This window comes from Anas platyrhynchos, chromosome 4 (assembly GCF_047663525.1).
Source record: "Anas platyrhynchos isolate ZD024472 breed Pekin duck chromosome 4, IASCAAS_PekinDuck_T2T, whole genome shotgun sequence".
Taxonomy (NCBI): domain Eukaryota; kingdom Metazoa; phylum Chordata; class Aves; order Anseriformes; family Anatidae; genus Anas; species Anas platyrhynchos.
Window position 1 is genome coordinate 10,086,295 of NC_092590.1, and position 21,624 is coordinate 10,107,918.

General features: G+C 43.9%; 1 protein-coding gene across 8 annotated transcripts in view; it reads right to left on the reverse strand.

Annotated features, from left to right (window-relative positions):
- BANK1 (B cell scaffold protein with ankyrin repeats 1) overlaps positions 1-21,624 on the reverse strand; it is a 138,585-nt gene that overhangs the window by 19,529 nt on the left and 97,432 nt on the right. For all 8 annotated transcript variants that reach the window (XM_072036978.1, XM_038178678.2, XM_038178682.2 and 5 more), the window contains 3 exons: positions 10,297-10,393; positions 8,628-8,933; positions 5,634-5,915 (listed from right to left, as the gene is read on the reverse strand). In XM_072036978.1, coding sequence (XP_071893079.1) covers positions 5,634-5,915; positions 8,628-8,933; positions 10,297-10,393 — 685 coding nt within the window. The remainder of the gene's footprint in view (positions 1-5,633; positions 5,916-8,627; positions 8,934-10,296; positions 10,394-21,624) is intronic.

Below are 21,624 nucleotides of genomic sequence, written 5' to 3' on the forward strand. Positions count from 1 at the left end.
AGTCCCCCACGAGTACAAGCGCTGACGATTTCGCAACTTCTGTCAGCTGCCTGTAGAACTCCTCATCCGTCTCCTCATCCTGGTTTGGCGGTCTATAGCAGACCCCGACCAGGACACTAGCCTTGTTGTCCCTGCCGATCCTAACCCAAAGGGACTCGATCTTGTCATTCCTAGCCTCGAGTTCTACAACATCGAAAGACTCTCTAATATAGAGAGCCACACCGCCACCCCTTCCATGCTGCCTGTCCCTTCTGAAGAGCCTATAGCCAGGCATCGCAGCACTCCAGTCATGAGACTGGTCCCACCACGTTTCCGTGATGGCAACCAAGTCGTAGCCTGCCCGCTGCACGATGGCTTCCAGCTCCTCCTGTTTGTTACCCATGCTGCGTGCATTGGTGTAGATGCACTTCAGCTGGGCCTTTACCTTATCCTCCGGCCTTGCCACTGCTCCCCCTGGTACAGCCCCAACAGTCCTCGCTCCAGCCCCATCCCCCTTCTTACCTAGTTTAAAGCCCTATCAATGAGCTCCGCCAGCTCCTGGCCCAGGATCCTTTTTCCCCTAAAGGATAGGGACCCGTCTACGGCCACCAGACCAGGTGCTGAGTAAACTGCCCCATGGTCGAAAAACCCAAGATTTCTGCGTAGGCACCAGCCCCGGAGCCACGTGTTTAACAGGTGGGCTTTCGTTGTCCTCTCCGTACCCCTCCCTGTCAACGTAGGGACGGACGAAAAAACTACTTGCACTCCTGCTCCGTCCACTAACCGTCCCAGTCCCCTAAAGTCTCTTTTGATAGCCTTCAGGCTTCTGTTGTCAATGTCATCAGTGCCCGCCTGGATTATCAGGAGCGGATAATAATCAGAGGGGCGCACCAGGTTGGGGAGCTTCCTGGCCACGTCCCTGACCCTGGCCCCAGGGAGGCAGCAGACTTCCCTACGGGTAGGGTCAGGCCGACAAATAGGGCCCTCTGTCCCCCTAAGGACAGAGTCTCCCACGACAATCACCCTTCTTTCTTTCTTGGTGGAGGCAGTTCTGATGCGTGGAGTCGACCTCCTCGCCCTAGGCATCCTCCTGGGAACACTTTCTATCTCTTCCTCAGCTACCGGTCTCTCAATCTCCAGGGCCTCAAACCTGTTTTGTAAGGGCACCTGGGAAGGTGGGGCCGGAGGGGGAGGGCATCGCCTGCCACGTCGCACAGGGACCTGTCTCCACTCCTCCTCAGCTCCCAGATCCCCTCCCTCAGCCCGACGGCGACAGGGCAAGGGGTCCACCCCCGTTTGGGGTGTCTCACCCCGGTACCTCTCCTTGATGCCCTGCAGGGAGTTGCTCCAGAAGTCAATCTCCCGCTCACACTCCCTGATGGCCCTCAGCCTCTCCACCTCCTCCTTGAGCTCCGCCACCATGCGGACCAGGTCATCCACCTGCTCACACCTCACACACGCAGCGTCTCTGCCTCCCGTTGATGGCAGCAGCAGGCTCTGACACTCCCTGCATCCGTTGACCTGAACCGTTGCATTCCTTAACAGGCAGTCGGTCTGGGTGTGTACCGACCTCCTGCAGAGCGCTCCGTGCCTGGTGGAGACCATTATCAAATATGATAATTAGACCATTAATAAGACCATTATAATCTGCTGGAGTTAAGATACCAAAAATCTGACTGAATCACCATGACAGATGAAGCCCATATACTAGTTCCTAAACGGATCTTTAAAGTCTAAGGTGTTCTAAGCTAGCTGAACAGTGGTTCCTAGTATTTTTTTTTTCCATGGAAAAACACCCTTAAGTTGGGGATACATAATGAAATTCATCTGCAGTGCAGTACTTTATCCTTACCATAGGAAAGTAGTAAAAAATCCCTCTGTGGGACATAAAGGTTTTGCAGTTTGCATGGGCTCTGAGGCTTCACTTTGGGAACCCCTGCTTCAGAGCATTTAAACCATCTGCATAATAAGAGCTTTAAATTCAGGATGTGATGGCTATAGTTCCCAGCAATCAGCCTGATAACTTTCCAAGACACTAGCAATTCTGCAATGGAGTTTTTTTTTCCCATTAAATTTGGGTTTATGTTGTTCCAATCTGCACATAAAATAGGCTGCCTCCTTAAAAATATCCACTGCCTGCTAATTCCTGTGTTCCCACTGATTTTGATAAGCCACGAGAACGATATTCTCTTCTGGAACAGTAAATGGGAAACACTTTTTCCACGTCTTCTAACCCAGTGAAGTCCCACAGACAGCTAACTTGGTAAAATGTTTCCCATGCACATAGGGGAAACGCACTGCTGCAGGGATTTGTGACAGGTCCGTAAAGGACCAAAGGCTGTAGCACATGACGTGTTCTTTCTGCTGCTGTAGGGCAGGTGTCCACGTTGTGGAGAACCCCTCTGCTACTGGTGGTCTCTGACAAGAGGTAAAAGAACGAGCCAGGACAGCAATGTAATCCTCACACCACAGGGTACTCCTGGTGGGTGAGACTTCAGGAATGGTCCCTGGGTGTTGCAGATGCTCACACTTCTGTCCTGAGAACGTCCTGCGGACTTCGGTTTGCAGCACAGTCAGTGTGGTATCGATAGGGAGTATTTAAACTTCACCATAAACTGAAAGCACAACACCTTCATACATTTATTTAACAGCTGTTTTGGCAGAACACCACTGAAAAAAAAAAACACTGAAATAACCTACAAAGCAACCCTAAGCACTTAAGGAATGGAAAGTGGGCATGCGAAGAGTGTGCACCATCTGGACAGCGAGCTATTTGGCACCAGTGTGCAGCTCCATCGGTTGATGAGCCTTGTCTACATAAAACAAAATTCTTGCAGTGGCCTAAACAACAAATGTACCCTCTGTTAAAGACGCAGTTTGTTGAGCAGTGTCCACTACAGTGATTTGCACATTCATTAAAATTTAAAACAGAATAAATGAAACCCCCTCAAACTTATTAGAACACTTACGTTTTACATCTTTCAGCTCTCTCAGAGCCTGATTCTTCCAGAAATATTCTTTAACAGAAGCTGTTTCTTACAGAAATGTTTTTTGGTTTAGAATTTAAAAGGTATTTAGGGAATGCACAGTGGGGAAGGATGCCTCTGGTTGAGTAACTCGAAGTTGCTCTGTGGAACAGGGTTTCTCCCTCCAACAAAGCCCCAGTGTAACTCCAGACACGTCGCTTAACCCAGCAATCAGGCTCACGAGTCCCTGGTATCAGGATGCTATCACTGACGAATTTGAAGTTCTGACTACTCCTAGGAGCCACTGAAACAATGGGATTTCTGCTCTGAGGGAGTAACGTGCTATAGAATTGTTTTCATCTGAAGCATGGCACGCCGTAAGTGCTTCATACTGTGCACCCAAGACTTCAGTGGACACAGAACAAATCCGAGGGCATATCACAAAGGGGTCTGAAGCAACATGCTGTACCTCGGGCAGGCAGGAATCACGTTTTAACCAAAAACGGGACTGAACAACACTTAAGAGTTTTGCGTCTTATGCTCACCCACTTTACATACTATATGAAACAAAACAGCTAGGATAAATAGCAGTACACGGTTATATATTTAAGGATCGTATCATAATGTTTGTGGCAGGAAGAAAGAAGTACAACTGCAAAACTCCCTTAATTTCTAACTTTTTCATTTTTTTCCTAATATTATATATTAGAAAACATAATTTTATTTTTACTATTTTTTTTTCATTATTTTGGGGACTTTGTGTCCTCAGAAATGCTCTTTTTTTAACATAATATATGGAAAAAACTGAAACTATCATAAATTTATTTGAGGAATGGAAAATGTCTACATGCACTAACCAAAGTGGTTTTATTTTACGCCCAATAAATTAAATGATAAAGCAATGGATGTGAACACATGCAGATTCTAAGGGTGGGCTGGAATTAAATTTTCTGGTTCTTACAGATGAAACAATCTTTTCTGATTATAAGAAATGCTAATACAATAAACCAGAAACTGGGATATTGCTAGACTGGGTGAATATTGTTTTAACCACTGTGGAGGATAAAAATTGCCAAGACAAGCAGCAAGAGAAATCTTTTGGCTGAATGGACATTACCCCTGTCTAAAATTTCACTACCTTGGGAATGCCTGCACGAAACTGGAGAGTGAGAAACCCCAGCCCTGGAACTAGCATGATGGCCGGGGAAGCAGAGGCCTGAGTGATCAAAGTGAATCTTTCTTGAAGTGCTTCCACTTCTGCCATTTATGGTCTAAGTAAATGAACTTGAGACAGAGACTGATGTCATAGAACAAGAGGGAAGTCATTTGTCTACCCCTACTTGCATACAGAAGCAAATCTTAAAACCTTGGGTTAGTATATAAGGTGTAAGAGAAGCACGGCCCCATCAAAGCATAGTTTCTTTCTTAGTGGGGCAGACAAAGCAGAAACACCAGTGCAATAAAAGTCAGTAAAAGCAATCTTCCGAATCATGCATCTGCACAGTAACAGCTTTCGAGTCACTGGTACCTCTATGACGGAGGACCAAGAGCTGAGATGCTGCTCTAACAATCGCAGTAAAAGTAGCTATTTCAAGACTGTTGTAGTTGTGCCAGGCCCCCTATACACATCCTTCTTGCCTAATTCTCTAACTACTGTAGTGACTCGTCCTTACACTTCCTGAGCACGCTGAAGAAACAGCAACCAAATGATGAAGACAATAGCCCACACATTCTGGCCCTCACCTGGAGTTATACAGCCTGGAGCTAGCTAGGAAGAATAAAATAAAGCACTGACTGAAAAAGGCATGGCAAAGGAGGTGCTTCTCTGTATGGTAGGAAGATCTGGGTCATAATAGTCCTCATGCACTGGATGGAGTAAGTAATCCTCTGGTGTAAGTAATCTGGAGTCCTCCTCAACCTGTTTTTCTACCATTTATTCTTATGCACGTTTTTACACAATTGGCAGGTTCTTGTAGAAGAGACTGGAAATGCAGACAGTATGCACATCGGAGCTTACACCGAGAGATCCCTGCACCAAGCTCACAGCAATTCCTTTTGTTATTCTGAAATTTGGCTTCAATATGAATCGGTCTGAAAGATACCTGGAAGCTCTTCCAGCATTACATTTCCATGAATAAGCTCAATAAGGTCCACCAAGTTTCAGAGAAATGGTAAAAGTATATAAGCCCTTCCAAGAGAGCAATTTCTAGCATCAGAGAAAGGAGATTAGGAAGAGGAGTCTTCACATAGGCATTTCTCCCTACTGCTCTCATCAGAAAAACAGAACATGGCAGAAACCTCTCTCTCAGAATTAAGAAAAAACAGTTTGATAAAGAAACTTAAAGAAAAAGCTACTCAAATAGCACATTCTGTATCATACCATTGAAATAAATGCATTCACAGCTAGCCCAGTGATTCTTCATCTGCCATCAGATTGTCATATTTTTTGTAAAATTAAACCAAAAAAGTGATGCTATCACAGATGCAAATTGAAAATTATTAGTGAGAGATGTTCTCAGCTCATTTGAGAAGTGAGAATAGGTAAACTGAATCAACAGGTTTGTTTGTTTGAAAGTAACTGAACAAAGATCTTAGTCTTTAAAAAACCAAACAACAAAACTGTTCATCAAAAGGAACAAACACGTCTGTGTTCTATCAGCAAGTATTCACAAAGAAGCAAGCACTGACCTTGTACTATGTAGGGAGTGTTCTCATTTCTGGAGGGCGAACATACGGGACGAGGGGTAGGGGCTGGAGGCCTGTTCATGATAAACGACCTGCATTCTTTATTCTTCTCCTCCTCCTTCTCTGCCAGTATCAAGTCGTACAGACATTCATCCAATTTTGCAAAAGTGTAGAGGTGCTCCTCCTTGTCATCTTCCTCATATGTATCTTGTTCTTCTCTGCAGCATGCTGTTAGGAGTCCATCGCCATATTCTCTGTCCCTTCTGTCCTCCACAAAATTCCCTTCTGAAAAAGCGAGGAATTGTGTTTCATAGGTAGGGCAAAGAAAGGAGATTAAGACTTAACTTTAGGCTTTAGATTTTCCTAATGTGGAGACCTGATTTCAGTTCTAAACTAAGGCATTCTGATTCTCATTGGTTTCTGATCAGCTACATCACCAGGGAGCATATCCTGAAGGCATAATTTCAGCTTCAGGGCCTCCTCCTGATTTCACATCAGATAATCAAAATCAGATGCTAATAAACCAGCCCAAAGTAAAGACTCTTATTTAAAAGCAATGCTGCATACCCCAGTTGCTCCAACAAGAGTCATATGAACACATTCCTTAATGGTGAAGCCAAACAAGTGGTACCTGTACTCCTTGGCATTTTGGCAAATCAGGCTATTCGTTAGCTGTTGCAACAATGACTTATAAAATTAAACTTATTTTAGAAAATGTTGGATTTTGTCTTTCCAATATCTTCAACGTCCCATTTGTTTTTGAGCATTTCACTACAATGTACTGTAAGGAAAAGTGGGAAAAAAATTAACAGCCCCTTAAAGGATATATGAAATTTATGACCTCATTTGTGCTGTGAGACTATCTTCAACCCCACACCCAAATGACTTCGTTGGTCTCTACTCCCCATGTTTCATAGTACATCTAATCAGAACTTGCTTTCCTTTAGCTTTTACATTTTTCAGCTTTAAAAGGAATTATCTAATTTCCTAATACCTTGGCTTGCTTTGACTTACTTGTATTTAAAAAGCCCACAAACTATAAAGAATTAGGAGCTGTTGCCAAAGCTGCTGATCCCATCCATGTCTACAACTTCCTCCTCTTTCCTGGGCAGACAGTAGACCCGCTCACAGTTCTGCACTGAGCTCTATTTTCCTGATGTTGTAATGAGCTGCTTGTAAATGTGCATTCACTGAGCAAGGCTTTGGTCACTACTGGAGTTTTAAATCCGTTGGCTGCTATTTACAGTAAATTAAATAATTGTTGTATCTGTGTATGGGTTCAGAGGAGCTTTACAATCTGTATGATACATTTGTAAATGGGATGCGTCATTTATAAATGGACTGTATCATTAATACATATTATCAATATGTATTCTGTCTCATATATATATATATATATTTAAAAAAAACAACAAGTGTGATTAATACAGCTGCCATATTTAATATGAAAAGTATTTTGTTTCCATGCCTCTATAACAGTTCCGTTTCTTTCTCTGTAGGATTTTCTTTCTCTTAACTCCCACAGGGGGCACTCTCATGCCACTGCCAAAAAGAAGACTTCAAGAAGAAGGGACTTGCCTTTTAGGTCTTCCTCAGCAATAGCTAAACTAAGTGGCTAACTAAAAAACACGTAGCAGTGACTCATTAGAGCTCTTTGAAAGCAAATACCGTGCCAGTTTAGGGAATTCTGATACCCCCAGCCCCACCCCCAAAATAAAGTGAAATGAAACCAAGCCTAGGACTTCGGAAAATTCATGGCATGTCTTAAATCCACGTACAGGTACCTGGCATTTGGCAGAGAGGGACACATTGCTACCCGACGGTGTAGCCATGAGAGATGTCCCAATACAGGCATTTATATCAGACCTATGCTAACAGATCCCCTAAGCCAAACCTGCCCCCTCATTTGTGTACACATATGCACATTGAGTATGGCATAGCGAGCAAAATGCATTTACAATGCTAGTTTTGTTTTGCCCCTCATCCTTTTGGAATCTGTGCCTTGCTGTACGTAGCCAGTTTTTTCTTTCACAGCAGAAAACAGGATGAAAACCTATCTAAAGCAGGCTACTATAAGGCTGAACAGCTATTTCTGTGCACTTACATGAACATCAAAGTGCTTGGTGATGGTAATTTAGGCCTTTAATAGGTTATGCCACATTTGAAAAGAGAGTTAACAGAAATAAGCTGTGGAGCAAACTCACAGGCAATTTGTGCACGCACTTATCAGTAGTGTCCATGACAAAAGGTTTTTTTTCTACGTGATTTTTTAAGACTGGTATTTAAGCTTGAATTCTTCTGCATGTTTACTTTTTCCCAATGAGGCAAAAAAAAATAATTATAATCACTCCTTTTGAAATAGATGCAAATAGTATTTTGGGCTTCTCAACTACAAGACTAAATTTTAGATTTTTACTCTGGGGCTGAAATATTAAAAAAAAAAAAAAGAAAGAAAAGCATTTCATTAAAGGTCACGATCTCTCTCTCTCTTTTCTATTTGTAACACAATATAGTGTTTTATTTCTAACCACAACATTGGCTAAAATACAATAAAATACTGTTACTTCTCTCTACACAGTCACTTTTGTATTAATTCTACCTGTGAAATTATAAACTGTATTAAATCAAGATAGCATTTAATATTTTTAAATGTAAATATTTAAATCAACTTGAGAAAAATACAGGCTTAGTGTTTTGTTTTAGGCCTCTCTTGTAAAACAAGTATCTTATGTGTTAGTGGGTAGCGTTCTGAGATGGACAGAGTAAGAAAAACCTGAAACCATAACCCAGCAGCCCACAGCTCTGCGTTAGCTGATATCCTGGCTGTGAAGGCCTTCATGCAGCAACGTTCACAGGCAGATGTTTGCTGTGCAGAATTTGGGCCATGCTGTCGAGCTACTACTAGTAGAAGTGAGCACACATCATTTCGGCAGCAGCACCTGATCTGTGTTTACACGTGTGTTTGTATCTGGGGTTCTTTTCCTCCCAAAATCATACCTTGTGAGAAACTGTGCAGCTCATCCTGCCTCACGGTGCCAGGCAGATTTCGAGGGGGAGGAGGAGGTGGCCTCTTGTAGAAAAAGCAGTCTCTTCTGGTCTTTTCTGAATCATCAGGGATGCTGGCATATAAATTGTTCGGACTGTTGACAAGGGTGTAGGTATCTTCCCCTTCTTCATCTTCATCTTTGCTTTCCTCTCTGCTGTCTTCTACATCATCTTCCTCTTCCTCACCCACCTCAGCTATTTGTTGGCATCTTGATCCAATTCCATATTGATCTCCCAGGTCCGGCTTGGCTTTTAATGCTAAAGAATGCATTATTTCCTTTAAAATTTGCCATCTGGAAACATTTCCTATTTCAAGGATTCCCACAGAAGCAACGCAGTGGCTAATAAAACTTTTATGAACTAATACAGTGGAGGAAGGCTGTCAAATACACACTGTCAGTGAACAGCTTTTAAAATATTTACCAGATCAGCAGTGGAAGTTTTTATTAGGTTTTGCTACTCTGATATACAACATCTTCGTGCACACGGTATGTTCAGCTCTTCTGGAGCTGCTGTCAGAATGCAATCACACACACTTACCATGCCTCCGTAATTTGTGTTCCTTGATTTTGAACGAAGCACAGTGCACTGCTAGGGAAATAAAGCCCTAGCTCACCCAACTCTGTCACTTGTTTTTATACAATGGATTTGGGGCGCCTGTTTGAATCTCTCTAAAATAAAATATGCATTGCCCTCGGGAGACACGGCTGGACTCCTGTGGAAATTTGGGGTGTTTTTTAATGCGTCACATACCACGGGAATGTAGAATGATAAATTTTCAACACTGTACAGCATCAAGATTTGGGGGGTGCATGTAAGTGACATAACAGAGTAAGCTGCACAGGTCCATCAGCAGAGTTGCAGTCAATGCAGAGCTGGTACTACAGAGCCCTTTCTACTCTGAGCTACCCTTTGGTGAAGCCTTTCTTCCACCACAGATTAAAATGGGAGGTTAGAGCACGTAGGTGACTACCACGGCCATCTGTTACGATTCACATTCTTCCTCCGTGTGCCCACCCCGACGTACTCCATATATAGTGGAAAGGTGACAGAGATGGTGGAAGCGTGTCACGGCTAACCAGATTTCTAGCTCACATTTTCACAGTGTCTATTGTATACCTAGATGTGCCAAAAAGCAGCAGGCTTAAACATAGCAAACAAGAAATATCATGTTCATGCAGAATATGAGACAGTTGGAAAGACAAAATTGTCAACAAACAGATAAGATGGAAACAGGATAAAGTTTAGCTTTATAAATTCATGATACTGCAAAATATCGTAAAATAGTTACATACTAAAGAAACTGTCATCAGTAAATGCAAACAAGCAGCTCTGCAGATTTCAAGAGGAATATGCATTTGACCACACAGATTAGCAACAAACTTGTGATCAACATATGCTTAGATGTATGAAGATCAAGCTGCAGACTCTAACTGAGCCAGACTTTGGTTATCATGCCTGAATCCCTTGCCTGCCTTCCCCTGTGCCCTAGGACACCTGCCTCCTTGGAAGTTACAGTACTGTGGAAATTGGAAGTATTAAAATAATTTGCCCCCTGTGTTTGTCCATAATCCCACACAACACAGTTTATGATCTGCCACTGATAAACAACGTGACTTACTCATGGGTGGTTGAGTTTCCAAGCCTACCATAACCACGTAAGTGTCGTCATCTTCTGCTTCCTCCTCCTGATCGGTGCAGTTATCTGTCACGTCATTCTACAAAGAAAAACAGAGTAGGGTATTGGTTTGGGTAATATCATGCCCCAACAAAGCCAGGCAAGGTCAATGAGGAAACGGTTATCTGGAGGAGAAACAGACATGTCTTCTTCTGGTTCTGTCCAAAAACTGTGCATGTTTTGCAGAGATTTCTTTCCTACCTGCACACTCTGCTATTCATATAATTTTAAACATTTTACTAAGGGGAAGTCAGAGACAGAAATGTAACACGTTCACAGCTACGTAGTGGTACAGGTACCTGCTACAGACAGAAGGAATGCAGGTGTCTGGGTACATGACAAGGACACGAGGTACTGCCATGAAGTGATACCAAGCTTTTACGGAAAGGATTCAAGCCAACTCATCCCTGCTCAGCACTGCAGTGGGGTGTTCAGACAGTTCCCGCCTCTGTCCCCAGCTACGAAGCACTCGTAGGTAATGAGAAGGATCAGTAGCAGAAAAACAGAAAGTCTACAGGATGTTACGGAACAGCTCGAGGGTGCACAAAGTGCAAGGAATCTCCAGAGAAGTCATTATAACCTGTTATAAGCAGTTCCCCTGCCCTGGTGCTCGGTACCAACAGCCATGTGTGCACTGAGAAATCCGAACCAGGACTGCAAAGCGCGCTGGCATTTCCACTTCAGTGCCCCAACGCGGCAAAGCATTGTTCCTTGTTCCTCTAGAAAGCTGCTATATTCACACAGCGCTATTCAAAATTAGGTTTAGGTCAGCATGATTGGTGCTCTAAAATGTTCTCACTGCGTTTCTCCAAGCAGAAGAAGTACAACCCTGTGCTCAGCCCCAGCCACCGAGGGCAGATTTGTACCTACAGACAGTTCTGTTGTCTTAAAACGCACAAAACCCACTTGTTAATTGCTGACTTTCAGAAATAACCGAAATCTTTTTTCAACTAACCCAGCAGTACCTTGACTCCTGTGGGAGTGCAATACAAAACCACCCTGCACAGGCACAGTCGCGCCCTCAGTAATTATTTAGAAATTCTGAACCACAAAATGCCACCTCTGGGGGGCTGAGGGCACCACCCCAAAAGAAAGTAGGGAAACAGCACGCAGTTTGTTCCCAGGATCCTGCTACTCCTGGCAGCCACAGCCACTGTCCCAGGGACACAGGTCCCAGGCCTTACATTCATATCGTGGCATGAAAGGGGAAAACAATTGGAGAAACTGCTTTTTTTTCTGGGGAACTGAGAATGCCTTCTTCTCTGCTGCTCTTTGCCATCTCACAAGAGCCTCTCCTACAACGTGTGGCCACCAGGCTGCACACCAGGGGCCTCCCTTGCCCGCTTTGCTTTGCTCCTTCAAGAACATTGCTGGGTTCTCCCCTGAGCTACACCTGCCCCCAGCCACCAAGTAGTAACCTCTGTCTCCTATGCTCAGAGTCCCCTGTTCTACCTGAGCTTCCCCATAGTTTATCTGCTTCCCCTATTCTTCACAGAAACAGGATATCTCTAAAAGCCCCGAAGCTGGGAGCTTTTCCAAGTACTTGTTTTCAGAAGGTTTAGGTCTGTATGTGCTAAATGTAGCTGTACACTGGGAAAAAAAAATAAAAAAGGTCTCCTGTGAAGTTCTGCATTTCTTGTGTGACACCAAAGATCCATACAGAAGAAATCAAGCAAGCAGAGCTCTAGATTTAATCCCACTATGACAGTGGAAGCCGCTATCAGAGAAATTCTTTCAAGGTATTTACTTCTACCTCTGCAAACATGTTTTTTGGTGACCATCTCTGGTAAGTGGAGGAAACAAATGGCACTTTCTGATTTTCCCACTTGATACGGCTCTTCCTCGGCTGGAGGAAACCTGCTGACTCACAGAAACCAACAGAACAGAGATGATTAATGGGCATCTTTAAAACCTGAATGCTTCAGAAGACTGAAGGTCAACCTGCCCCACTAGCTTAGCGGCTTCCCTGAAAATGCTGAATTCATTCTGACAATGAATTGCTGAAAACTTGCCTCATAAAAACAATTTTTATTACTTCTGATTTCTCTTGCTAGCTGCATTTCATTTTGTGCTTTGGTCTTGCTCATAATGTCCTCAAAGTGCCTCTGCTACACTTCTCTGCTTGTCCTTCATTACTTCATAGAGTTTCGACTTCCTCTGGACCTCATTCTCCTATCTGGGGTTTGTCTCTTTCTACACTTCCACCTTTCCCTCCACAAAGAGGTAAGTTAGCACTTTTTTGAAGTCTACCACTCTTATTTCCCTTCTCATTCCCATCATTAAAACTGTATAACACATCCTAGACTCTCAATTTTACCTTCTGCCTGGACAACCTCAATGAGTTTCTTCTGTTTGTTTTCAAAGAAAAGCATCTTCTACTTCCCTTCTCTTCAACATCAAATCAATGCACTCAATACCCTGCTGGATAACGCCTCCTGCTGGGTCCCTCTCCAGGCAGGTGCTGGTGTTACCCAAATCATTACGACAGCTAAATCCCGTGCTTTTGATGGCCCTGCAAGTTAGCTGCTCATGAAGTCCTCCTCCCAGACGTCTGATGCTCTCTGCAGCACACAACCCAGGACACCAACACTCTGCTTTTCCCACTTCAGTGGCCCCCAGGGATGCCCAGCAAGTCCCTCAGACCCTCTCCACGATCTGGACCTCGAAGCAAGCCTACGCATTGCTGGTACACAAACAGCACGGATGTTTTTCAAACAAAATGGATGGTTTTCATCTATTCTACATCCTCTCTAGAGCAAGGCAGAAACTCTTTTCTAGATAATTTACAGAGAAAATTACCTACCTGTTTCCCTAAGTGACATAACTTTTCAGTAATTTCATTTCCTTTCCTGCGTGGCTTCCTGACCCCATGGAAACCTTACTGATCTCTTCGCAAATGGCACAACTGAAACCCAGGATTGCCCGTGATCGTTTCCAATGGTTGATCCATAGAGAAAGCTCAACCGATCTTCCCACAAAATCTATGTTCGTGTATGCTGACCCAGCCCGCAGAGACATAGAAACAGATTAACCATATTCAAAGTACTGCTGCACGTCGCCTTCAGCCCCTTGTGGCAGTGGTGTTTCTGAACTCAGGAGCACAAAAACATTTTCTTACACGACTCCATCAGTTTGTGTTTCACTGATGAATCACGTGCTGGTTTTGACCCTAATGGGCTTATTTGAAAACTCAGTTCTCTCCTTTCCTACTTCCCTCCAGCACCAGCAGCTGAGCTGCCTCTTAGTGAGATGCTTCCTCCACTTCTCTGTCAGGGACGTACCAGACTTGCTTTCTAATTTGTTTATTCCTGCTTTTAGGATGGAGAAACTGGAACAAAACACGGCAGCTGGATTTTCCTTTTTTTTTCTTTTTTCCCATTTTTTTTTTCTGTTTGCCCCCTTAGTACCTCCTGAAACACACACAGTTTGGCAAACACTCTCCTTCATTCAGTTCCACCTGTATCCATGAGCCTAGTGACCAACCACTCCGGCTATAAAATTTTTTCTAACTCTCAAGTTTGCATTAAAGCTGCTAATATTCACACATTCCACAACGTAAAATATTCATCAAAGTATTGGAAGTGTTTAAGTATTTATTACTTATTTTTCCCAGGGCCCTGTAGGAGCACCTGGAGAAATGACTGAAGAAGCCAGCTCCATAAAATTGATTGCATGCACGAGGCCGGACCCAGCACTGCTGTTCATTAGCTTTATTAATGCTAAGCGCTTTCACTGCTCTACTGCCTTCCCCGATAACTCACGCTTGCAAAAAACAACAGATGATGAGATAACACAGCTTTCTCTAAGTCATGAGCTCAGTGAAACGCATTCAGCACGGTGCTACAAAAAGCACTTGGGAATTAATCTGGTTTGAAAGCCCTGGGTTTGCTGGGCAGGTGGGAAGAGAGGGGGTGGAGGGGAGTTTTGCTGCGCACGCTCTGCCATGAAACAGAGAGTGGTTTTTACAGCAGTGTGGGCTGAGCAGCCCAGGGGCTGGATCCAGCCCTTGAAACACTTGAACTTGGCCTCCTGGCCTCAGCTTGTCTCAGAGAAAGCCCAGACAGCACTGGTTATCCCACCAGCCAAAGCTGCTGCCTACCTCCTGGAGCAAGCGGTGCATCAGGCCAGGATCCAGCCTACTCTGTGCTGACCCAACTAATCCTAACAAGTAAGAACAAAACAACACACACTTCAATTAGGTAGAAACGCAAGTATGGAAACAGTGACAGTAAAAATGTCAGTAAAAATATAATATTGTGACATTCGCAATAATTTGTAAAATTCCTCCTGCATGTAGATCGCCAGAAGTCCCAACAGCTACCGTATTTTCTGCAATCCCAAAAGATAATGAAGTGTTAGGATCTCGTGTCAATGTGCTGGAAGTATATTAATGCACACGACTGTCAAAGATGCACGATTACATGGAATAAAAGAAATGAGACATGAAACACTCCACTGCCAACACCTAATGATTCTGGGATCAGCTTGAAGGAAATGGATGACTCAGATGATTTGCAGCATATTAAGAAAATAAACCAAACAAAAACATCAACGGATACCCAACTTGGGGCTCGGATATTTTAACGCGAGCACAAAGAATTGCTTCATTTGAAATAACGCATTGTAATCTTATGTAATAGCCTTCTGGGCTCTCTTACTAAACCATTTCATTTGCATGTCTGCCTTTCGCCTCACTACGAGCTGATTTACTGCACTGCGTATCAGCCAGCAGCCCCGAACTGATCCTGATTTGCATCATTATTCCGTGTAACCTCACACTCACTTTTGTATGCCTGCCTATCAAATCGTAGTAAACTTCCTGCATATTTTTTTTTTTAGTTCCTCCTTTTAACTGAATTTCTGGAAAAGCAAGTCCTCCCTTCGTACAACTTCTCCACCGTGGAGAAACAGCCGATGAAGAAAACAAACCGAAGTGGAAGGTCGGTGTGTATACCCCTATAACTGCACACCTCGTAGTGTTTTAAATGCCTAGTTATTGTTATAAGCCCTTCAGACGGATGGATGTGAAAGAAAAACACTGCTGCGGGAGGAAGAAAAAGGGACTTCTAATCGCTGAACCTAATTTACTGCTATACACAAAAATGCTTTTTAAAATCAAATCCCTGCACTCTCCGCGTGAAGAGCTTGTGCCCACTTCTCTCCTCTAAGCATTTCTGCTGTTCCCTAATCTAACTACTGAGTGCCAAGGGATTTTTCTTCTGAGCATTCAAAAATAAAATTCCTCCTCAGCCTCATTTTAGCTCATTTCTCCTTTAACAACAATTCTTGTTACTTCACTTTTCACACACCCACACGACTCTCGGAAAGACTTTCAGATCTTGTAGAGTCCCGATTCTGCTGAACAAAATCCCTGCTGCTGTTTGACAGGCTGTGTAATCACCGCTAGCTCCACAAAAGCGCTCCCATCTCACCAACAGGTTAATTTTTCAGTCTAGCAGGAGAAGAATTTTAACATTTTTTCTTGCCTTTTTTTTTTTTTTTTCTTTTTCCCCTGGGCTAAATAATAACCGTTCCCCAAAGATCTTCTCTTCTACTCGATGACAAGCTTGGTGCAGCTGCTAAATTCCTGCTCCCCCAGCAGACCGACCGGTGGCAGAGGGAGGAGGTTCACTAATTACAAGGGGTTACGTACGTGGCGAGGCGAAGGGCCCTTCCCATACAGAAATCCGAAGGGGATGCATGAATGAGGGTGTGTTGGGTCTGGCTGGGATGGAGTTAACTTTCCCCAGAGCACGGTGCTGTGGGTTAGGTTTGTTTTAGCTCACGTCACGCTCGGCAATAAAGACGGAGGGAGGAAGAAAAGGGTGGGCTTTCTTGCAAGGTGGCTGCTGTTTGGAGACTGGCTGGGCATCGCGCTGCCCGTGGGAGGTGGTGAACGATTTCCTTGGCTTTGCTTGTATTTTTTCCCTTCTTCCTTTCACCTCCTGAGCTGCATGCATCTTGACCCACGAGTTTTCTCACTTTTGCTCTCCCTGTTCTCTCCCTCATCCCACTGGAGGCAGGGCAGAGCAGGGTGAGGGGCTGCGTGGGCACTCAGCTGCCAGCTACGGCCAACCCACCTCATTAGCTAAGTATACCCCTCTAAAAAGGGACACACGTGGCGTAATCCTCATCTCTGAAGCTTTTTCAGGCTATGTCAACACTGGCATAAGCCACCATGCAGTGAGTGCTTCCCTCCGTCGGTTCATGACAAGTCTCAGCGAGCTGCTGTCCAGCTGAATGTGGCTCTGGCACGGCTGCATCCAGACCTCTCCCACCTCCAAATCTCATCCTGTGATGGAGCAGAAAGCTGTGCCTCTTCTGGAGGTTCCCCTAAAGCTGAAGGGACAGAGAGCTTTCACAGGGCCTGACTGAGAAGGAGCAAGGCAGACTTTTAGGTCTCACACCTATTTACTTCTGCTTTCACCTAGATTGCGCATGCACAGTTTTTATCATTATTATTTTTATCTCCAAAGCAAGAAAAGCTCGTCAGCTCTGAAGAGCTCCTTGGTTCTCCTCTGCAACAACAGAAGAATTTGGGCTTTGTAAAGCATATCATCAGCTATCATCAGCCCTTCAACCCCCTTCTACAGCATCAGTAAATGATTCCTCATTTTCTGCCCTGTATTCTAAATACACAGTGCGGGGGGTTACTCTCCAGTGTTACGCAGATGCTGAATCAGAAGAATTACATTTCAGAGGCCGATAAAGCCCCACTACTGCTTGTGTTTTGCATTCAAGTAGCAGAATTTTCTGAGCTCTCTGATGGTTTCCAAGATGCAGCTCTTTCCCCTTGATCCTGCTGCATGCCTGGAAATTTTTCACAGAAACCAGCGGGGGTTTTGCTCTGTCTAGCCAACATTTTTTTTTTTTTTTTTTTAGCACTGAATTTAAGAGGAGTGGGATAAAGGGCCCAAATCTGTGAAATGCCATGGTATTTCTAGAGTATGTTCCACACACGTGTGCTATCAATAGCCAGAGCTTTCAGACACAGGCGTTTACGTTCAGGTGGTTAAAATCATCTTTCCATTCCCCAACAATAGCTAGGACGAAGAACGAGAACTCTCACTGAAACAGCAGTTATTTACCGTACCTCGCTCAACTATGTCAATTAAAAAGCTCCTGTTTTCAGCCCGGGCATGTACACACCAGCGAAAATTATCTGGTAAAACGTTTCTTCTGTGGGGAAAACATGGGTACGGCATGTGGTAAAATTGGGCGCTTTATGAGAAACAAAAGCAGGAAATCAGGTAAAACATAATTCTCCCTCCGAAACACGTATCATGTATATTATACCTCTAGTCAATCAGACAAATTATTAGCCTCTGGAGAATTTAGTTTTCCAAGGCCAACTGAGGTCCTCTCTTATTTTTGCTTAACTCTGAGCGGATCCAAACCTGGTGCACATAATTGCCTTTCCCAATTATCATGTTATTAGAAAACTGCTGCTGGTTCCCTGGTGATTCTGGTCATTGTTTTAGATCAGGGACATCTTCACGCATAACTGAAGGGCAATGACACTAGGGTCACAAGACAAAAAGCAAATCAGGAGACAGCCTCTGCTTGAGACTTCGTCTCTTCTTTTTGTAAAATGGAGGTGATAGTTTACTCACTCCGTAAGCAAGTTTTGGGTCAAAAGAGGCAAAAAATCCAGTCTAACTCAGGTCAGTTTTGCATACAGTTCATCTCCATGGCTTCCACCACTCCTCTGGTGTTCGAGGAAAGTTGGACCTGGTGCTTAGGGACATGGTTTAGCGGGTGACATTGGTGGCAGGGGGCTGGTTGGAGCAGATAAATCTCGGAGGGCTTCTCCAACCTTAATGATTCTGTGATTCTACAGAAGATAACTTACCGAACCCAAATTCCTTACAATGATTTGCTATGTGAAGTAAAAGCAACATAGTATTTCACTCGAATGTTTTCATGGAGAGGAGCTCTGATGCCTGAACAGTAACACCATATGGTATCCGAGTTTACCAGAAATACCACTGAAAAATACGCAGGTTTATTTGTCGTAATGCTGTACGTTATTTCTCTCTGACATGCTCCCGTATCTTAAGGAACATATCTAGTCGTCTTATCTTTGTTCTAAGAAGAGCAACAAACCAGCAACGTGCCGTCCTCCCTGCTTTTTTCAGCGAGACCACAGTGGTTTGTACCAGTGGCCATTTGTAGCTTGACTCTTAGTGACCTGTTGCAAAATCTGCCACAGCCTGTCGTCTCCACAGCAAGACAAGAGCATCCTTCTTGATCTACAGCGATGCAGTTCCTCCGTTTTTCTTTCTACCACAGCCTGCAGGATTTTCTACGAAAAAATTGTAGTTGAACAGTGTAATGCACTGAATTGTCTGCGCTATACCATGACATCTGACATAGCTGAAGAAAGGTTAAACACGTATTATAGTTTAGCATGAATGTGAAATAAATACAACCCCTGACGGATGGCTGAAGTACAATTAGCTGCTGCTTGCAGGAAGGCAACTGGCTACCTGCTCCGAGTCATAAAAATGACATTTAATGGCATGACACGCGTTGACGCCTATTTATACTGCAGGAGGACAAGGGAGAAGAGAAGACAAATTACAGCTTCAAGGCACTGATCTATGTGATTTCTATAAAAAATTCTAATATTTCTTTTTAATTTAAGGGGGAAGAACTGGCCACGTGGGTAATCAGCCTTCTTTTATGCTAATGACATCAGCGCTAGAAAACGCTTAGCAAGCACAGCTCACCAAAAATGTGTTTGACAGCCATTTTAAAGGCAGCTGCTACGAGATTGGAACTTGGTATGAATACGGATCTCCAACGTTACCTTTTCAGCGAGCACTTTCAGTTCTCAAGACCAGAAAGAAGGCGCTAAGAACAAAAGAAAAGCAGAGGAGGGCAGAGCCTACAAAGAGAGAGAAAGAAAAAGAGGAAAGCCACTTACATCTGACACTCAGCATGTGGCTTCCCACAGCATCACGTCCTTATTTAAAACCAGTAGCGGTAAGTCTACCGCAATTAGCTTTGCTGTCACTTACATTTTTCTAATTCACAGTCAGGATGCAGAAGCACAGTTACTCAGCTTTATAATTCAGAGCAGTGGGCCAAGTTTTGCATTTGGCAGACATACCTGCTGCATTAGAGTAAAACAAGATGCTAATGAACCTGGGATGCAATACATTAGTGGATTGTTTTTTCCTGCTCCCGTGTCTTTCTCAGACACCTTGCAGCCTCTATTATTAATAATATAACACTGTATAGTAGAAAAACAGTATGAGCGAACAGGTAAACTAGCATTAAGAGCAGTTGGATTCAACCTTTTTGACTTCATATATTTGTTTCAAGTGAATTACTGTTTTTCCTAACAGGATATCTATCTATCTATCTATCTATCTATCTATCTATCTATCTATCTATCTATCTATCTATCATTACTTATTTTTTAAACTAACTCTTCCCAATCCTCCTTCTCCTTTCTTCCAGCACCACACAGGTCAGTACCAATCAGGTGTAAAGTCCAGGTACCTTCACAGGAGCTCAGGATCTGGAAGGACCTCGGAGCAGACAGCAAGAAGAGGAACAGTAACAGTCCCACGTTGGTCTTTGCCCTGGGGCCTCTGCCAACCGTGCTGTACACACTTTGCTGCAACACGTGCATGCAGCATAATGCTCTTGGGGCAAATCTTCATGTTCATAAAGTGTCTCTCAGCCTCGGGGGAGCTATAATTTTTTACGTGAAACTCTCAAGCCTACTTTTTGTCTAAATACACGTAGCAGGGTCGGAAGAACATCTGAACAGAGAGGTCTATAAAGCACACCTATAAAAGCTGCTCTGTGGGAATAAAACAAGCTCCAGACAAAGGGACTGTACTGCTGCTACCAGCTACCACTTCAAGGTCACTTGTCCCAGGTGACCTCCTATTAAATGTGGTTGTCCTGGCAGGCAGAAGTAACAAAGCAGGACAGAGGAGGCACTGCATGAACTGCTCCCCGTAGCACCCTGGTACTGGTTTTCCAAGGGCTGCTGAGAGCCTTGCCCTGTCTTCTTGTTTCTCTGTAATTGTGAACTCCCTGATGTGGAAACCTAGTAAGCATATCAACCCTGACACACGATTCTGCGATGGGCAGTCTCTGACATTTGTGTTTCGCTGCACCAGCTCACAATACACGGAACTTGACACAGCAGCACACGATGCTGGGAAAATTTAGAAATGGGATTTCGTGTGGAGGGTGAAAACTCTCTTCAAATAATCTTGAATACTGACGAGAGGCCATTCATTGTCACAGCAGGCAATTGTGGAGCATTAAGAGATGCAACTCTGCTGATCTAACAGGAATGGATGAATAGAAAACCTTAAAATTCAATATATTTTTGAATTCAAAAGCTTTAGCAGACACCATAAAGAAAATACAATGCTATTGCAGAGGAATTGTGGTGTAAAGAGTATGAAAAACACCACTACCACCGTGTATTCCACATCGGTATTTCCATCCCTGCCTGCTGCCCTTGAAAGGTTCATTTCCCCATGACTGCCAGACAAACTTATGTTGTTGAGTGCTGAGGAAACCAAAAAGTAACAAAAAAAAACCACCAAAAACAAGCAGCATACCTGGGGCATGAGAGAGACACGACCAAACATCTAGCTTTAACAAACTGGTTAAAAATACCCAAGCATTCCCCAAAAAACAGGCAGTCACATGATAGATTAATGTGATACTTGCTATTTTGTTCCATTTCCAGCCTGTCTCTACTTCAGCAGCTAGGCTGATAGGGGAGACTGCTAGAGATTGATAAGATGAAGAAAGAAATGGGAGCCTGAGTCATGAATTCATTGACTTACTACACCGTGGAGCACCAGGCTGTAGCTAAGTGTCACTGAGACAGCAAGCAGCAAAAAGCACAAAAAGGATCAGAGAGCATCAGATGTTAGGCACTGCTCAACGCAGAGGATGCAGAGCTTTTACACCTGGTCGTGCCCACAGTGTCCTGTGGGTTACTTGCTGCTAACGCCTCTGGGTGGTTAGGGACCATCACGCTCACTTTTGTTGTACCTTAGACGAGCCCAGGTTCAATAAATGAAAACCAGCTCACCAGGACCGAGCAGACCCCATCTGATTTCATTCTTTCTTTCCCAACATTCAGGTGGGATGCTGTCCCTTCAGCACAGCAGGTTCTGCAGTTGCACACGCGCTCTGTGTGACTGATGCAATGGCAGTACCAAAGGGATACGAGCGCTCCCTGCCTTTTCCAGCACAAAGATGAGACAAGCTCTGACACTTCACTGA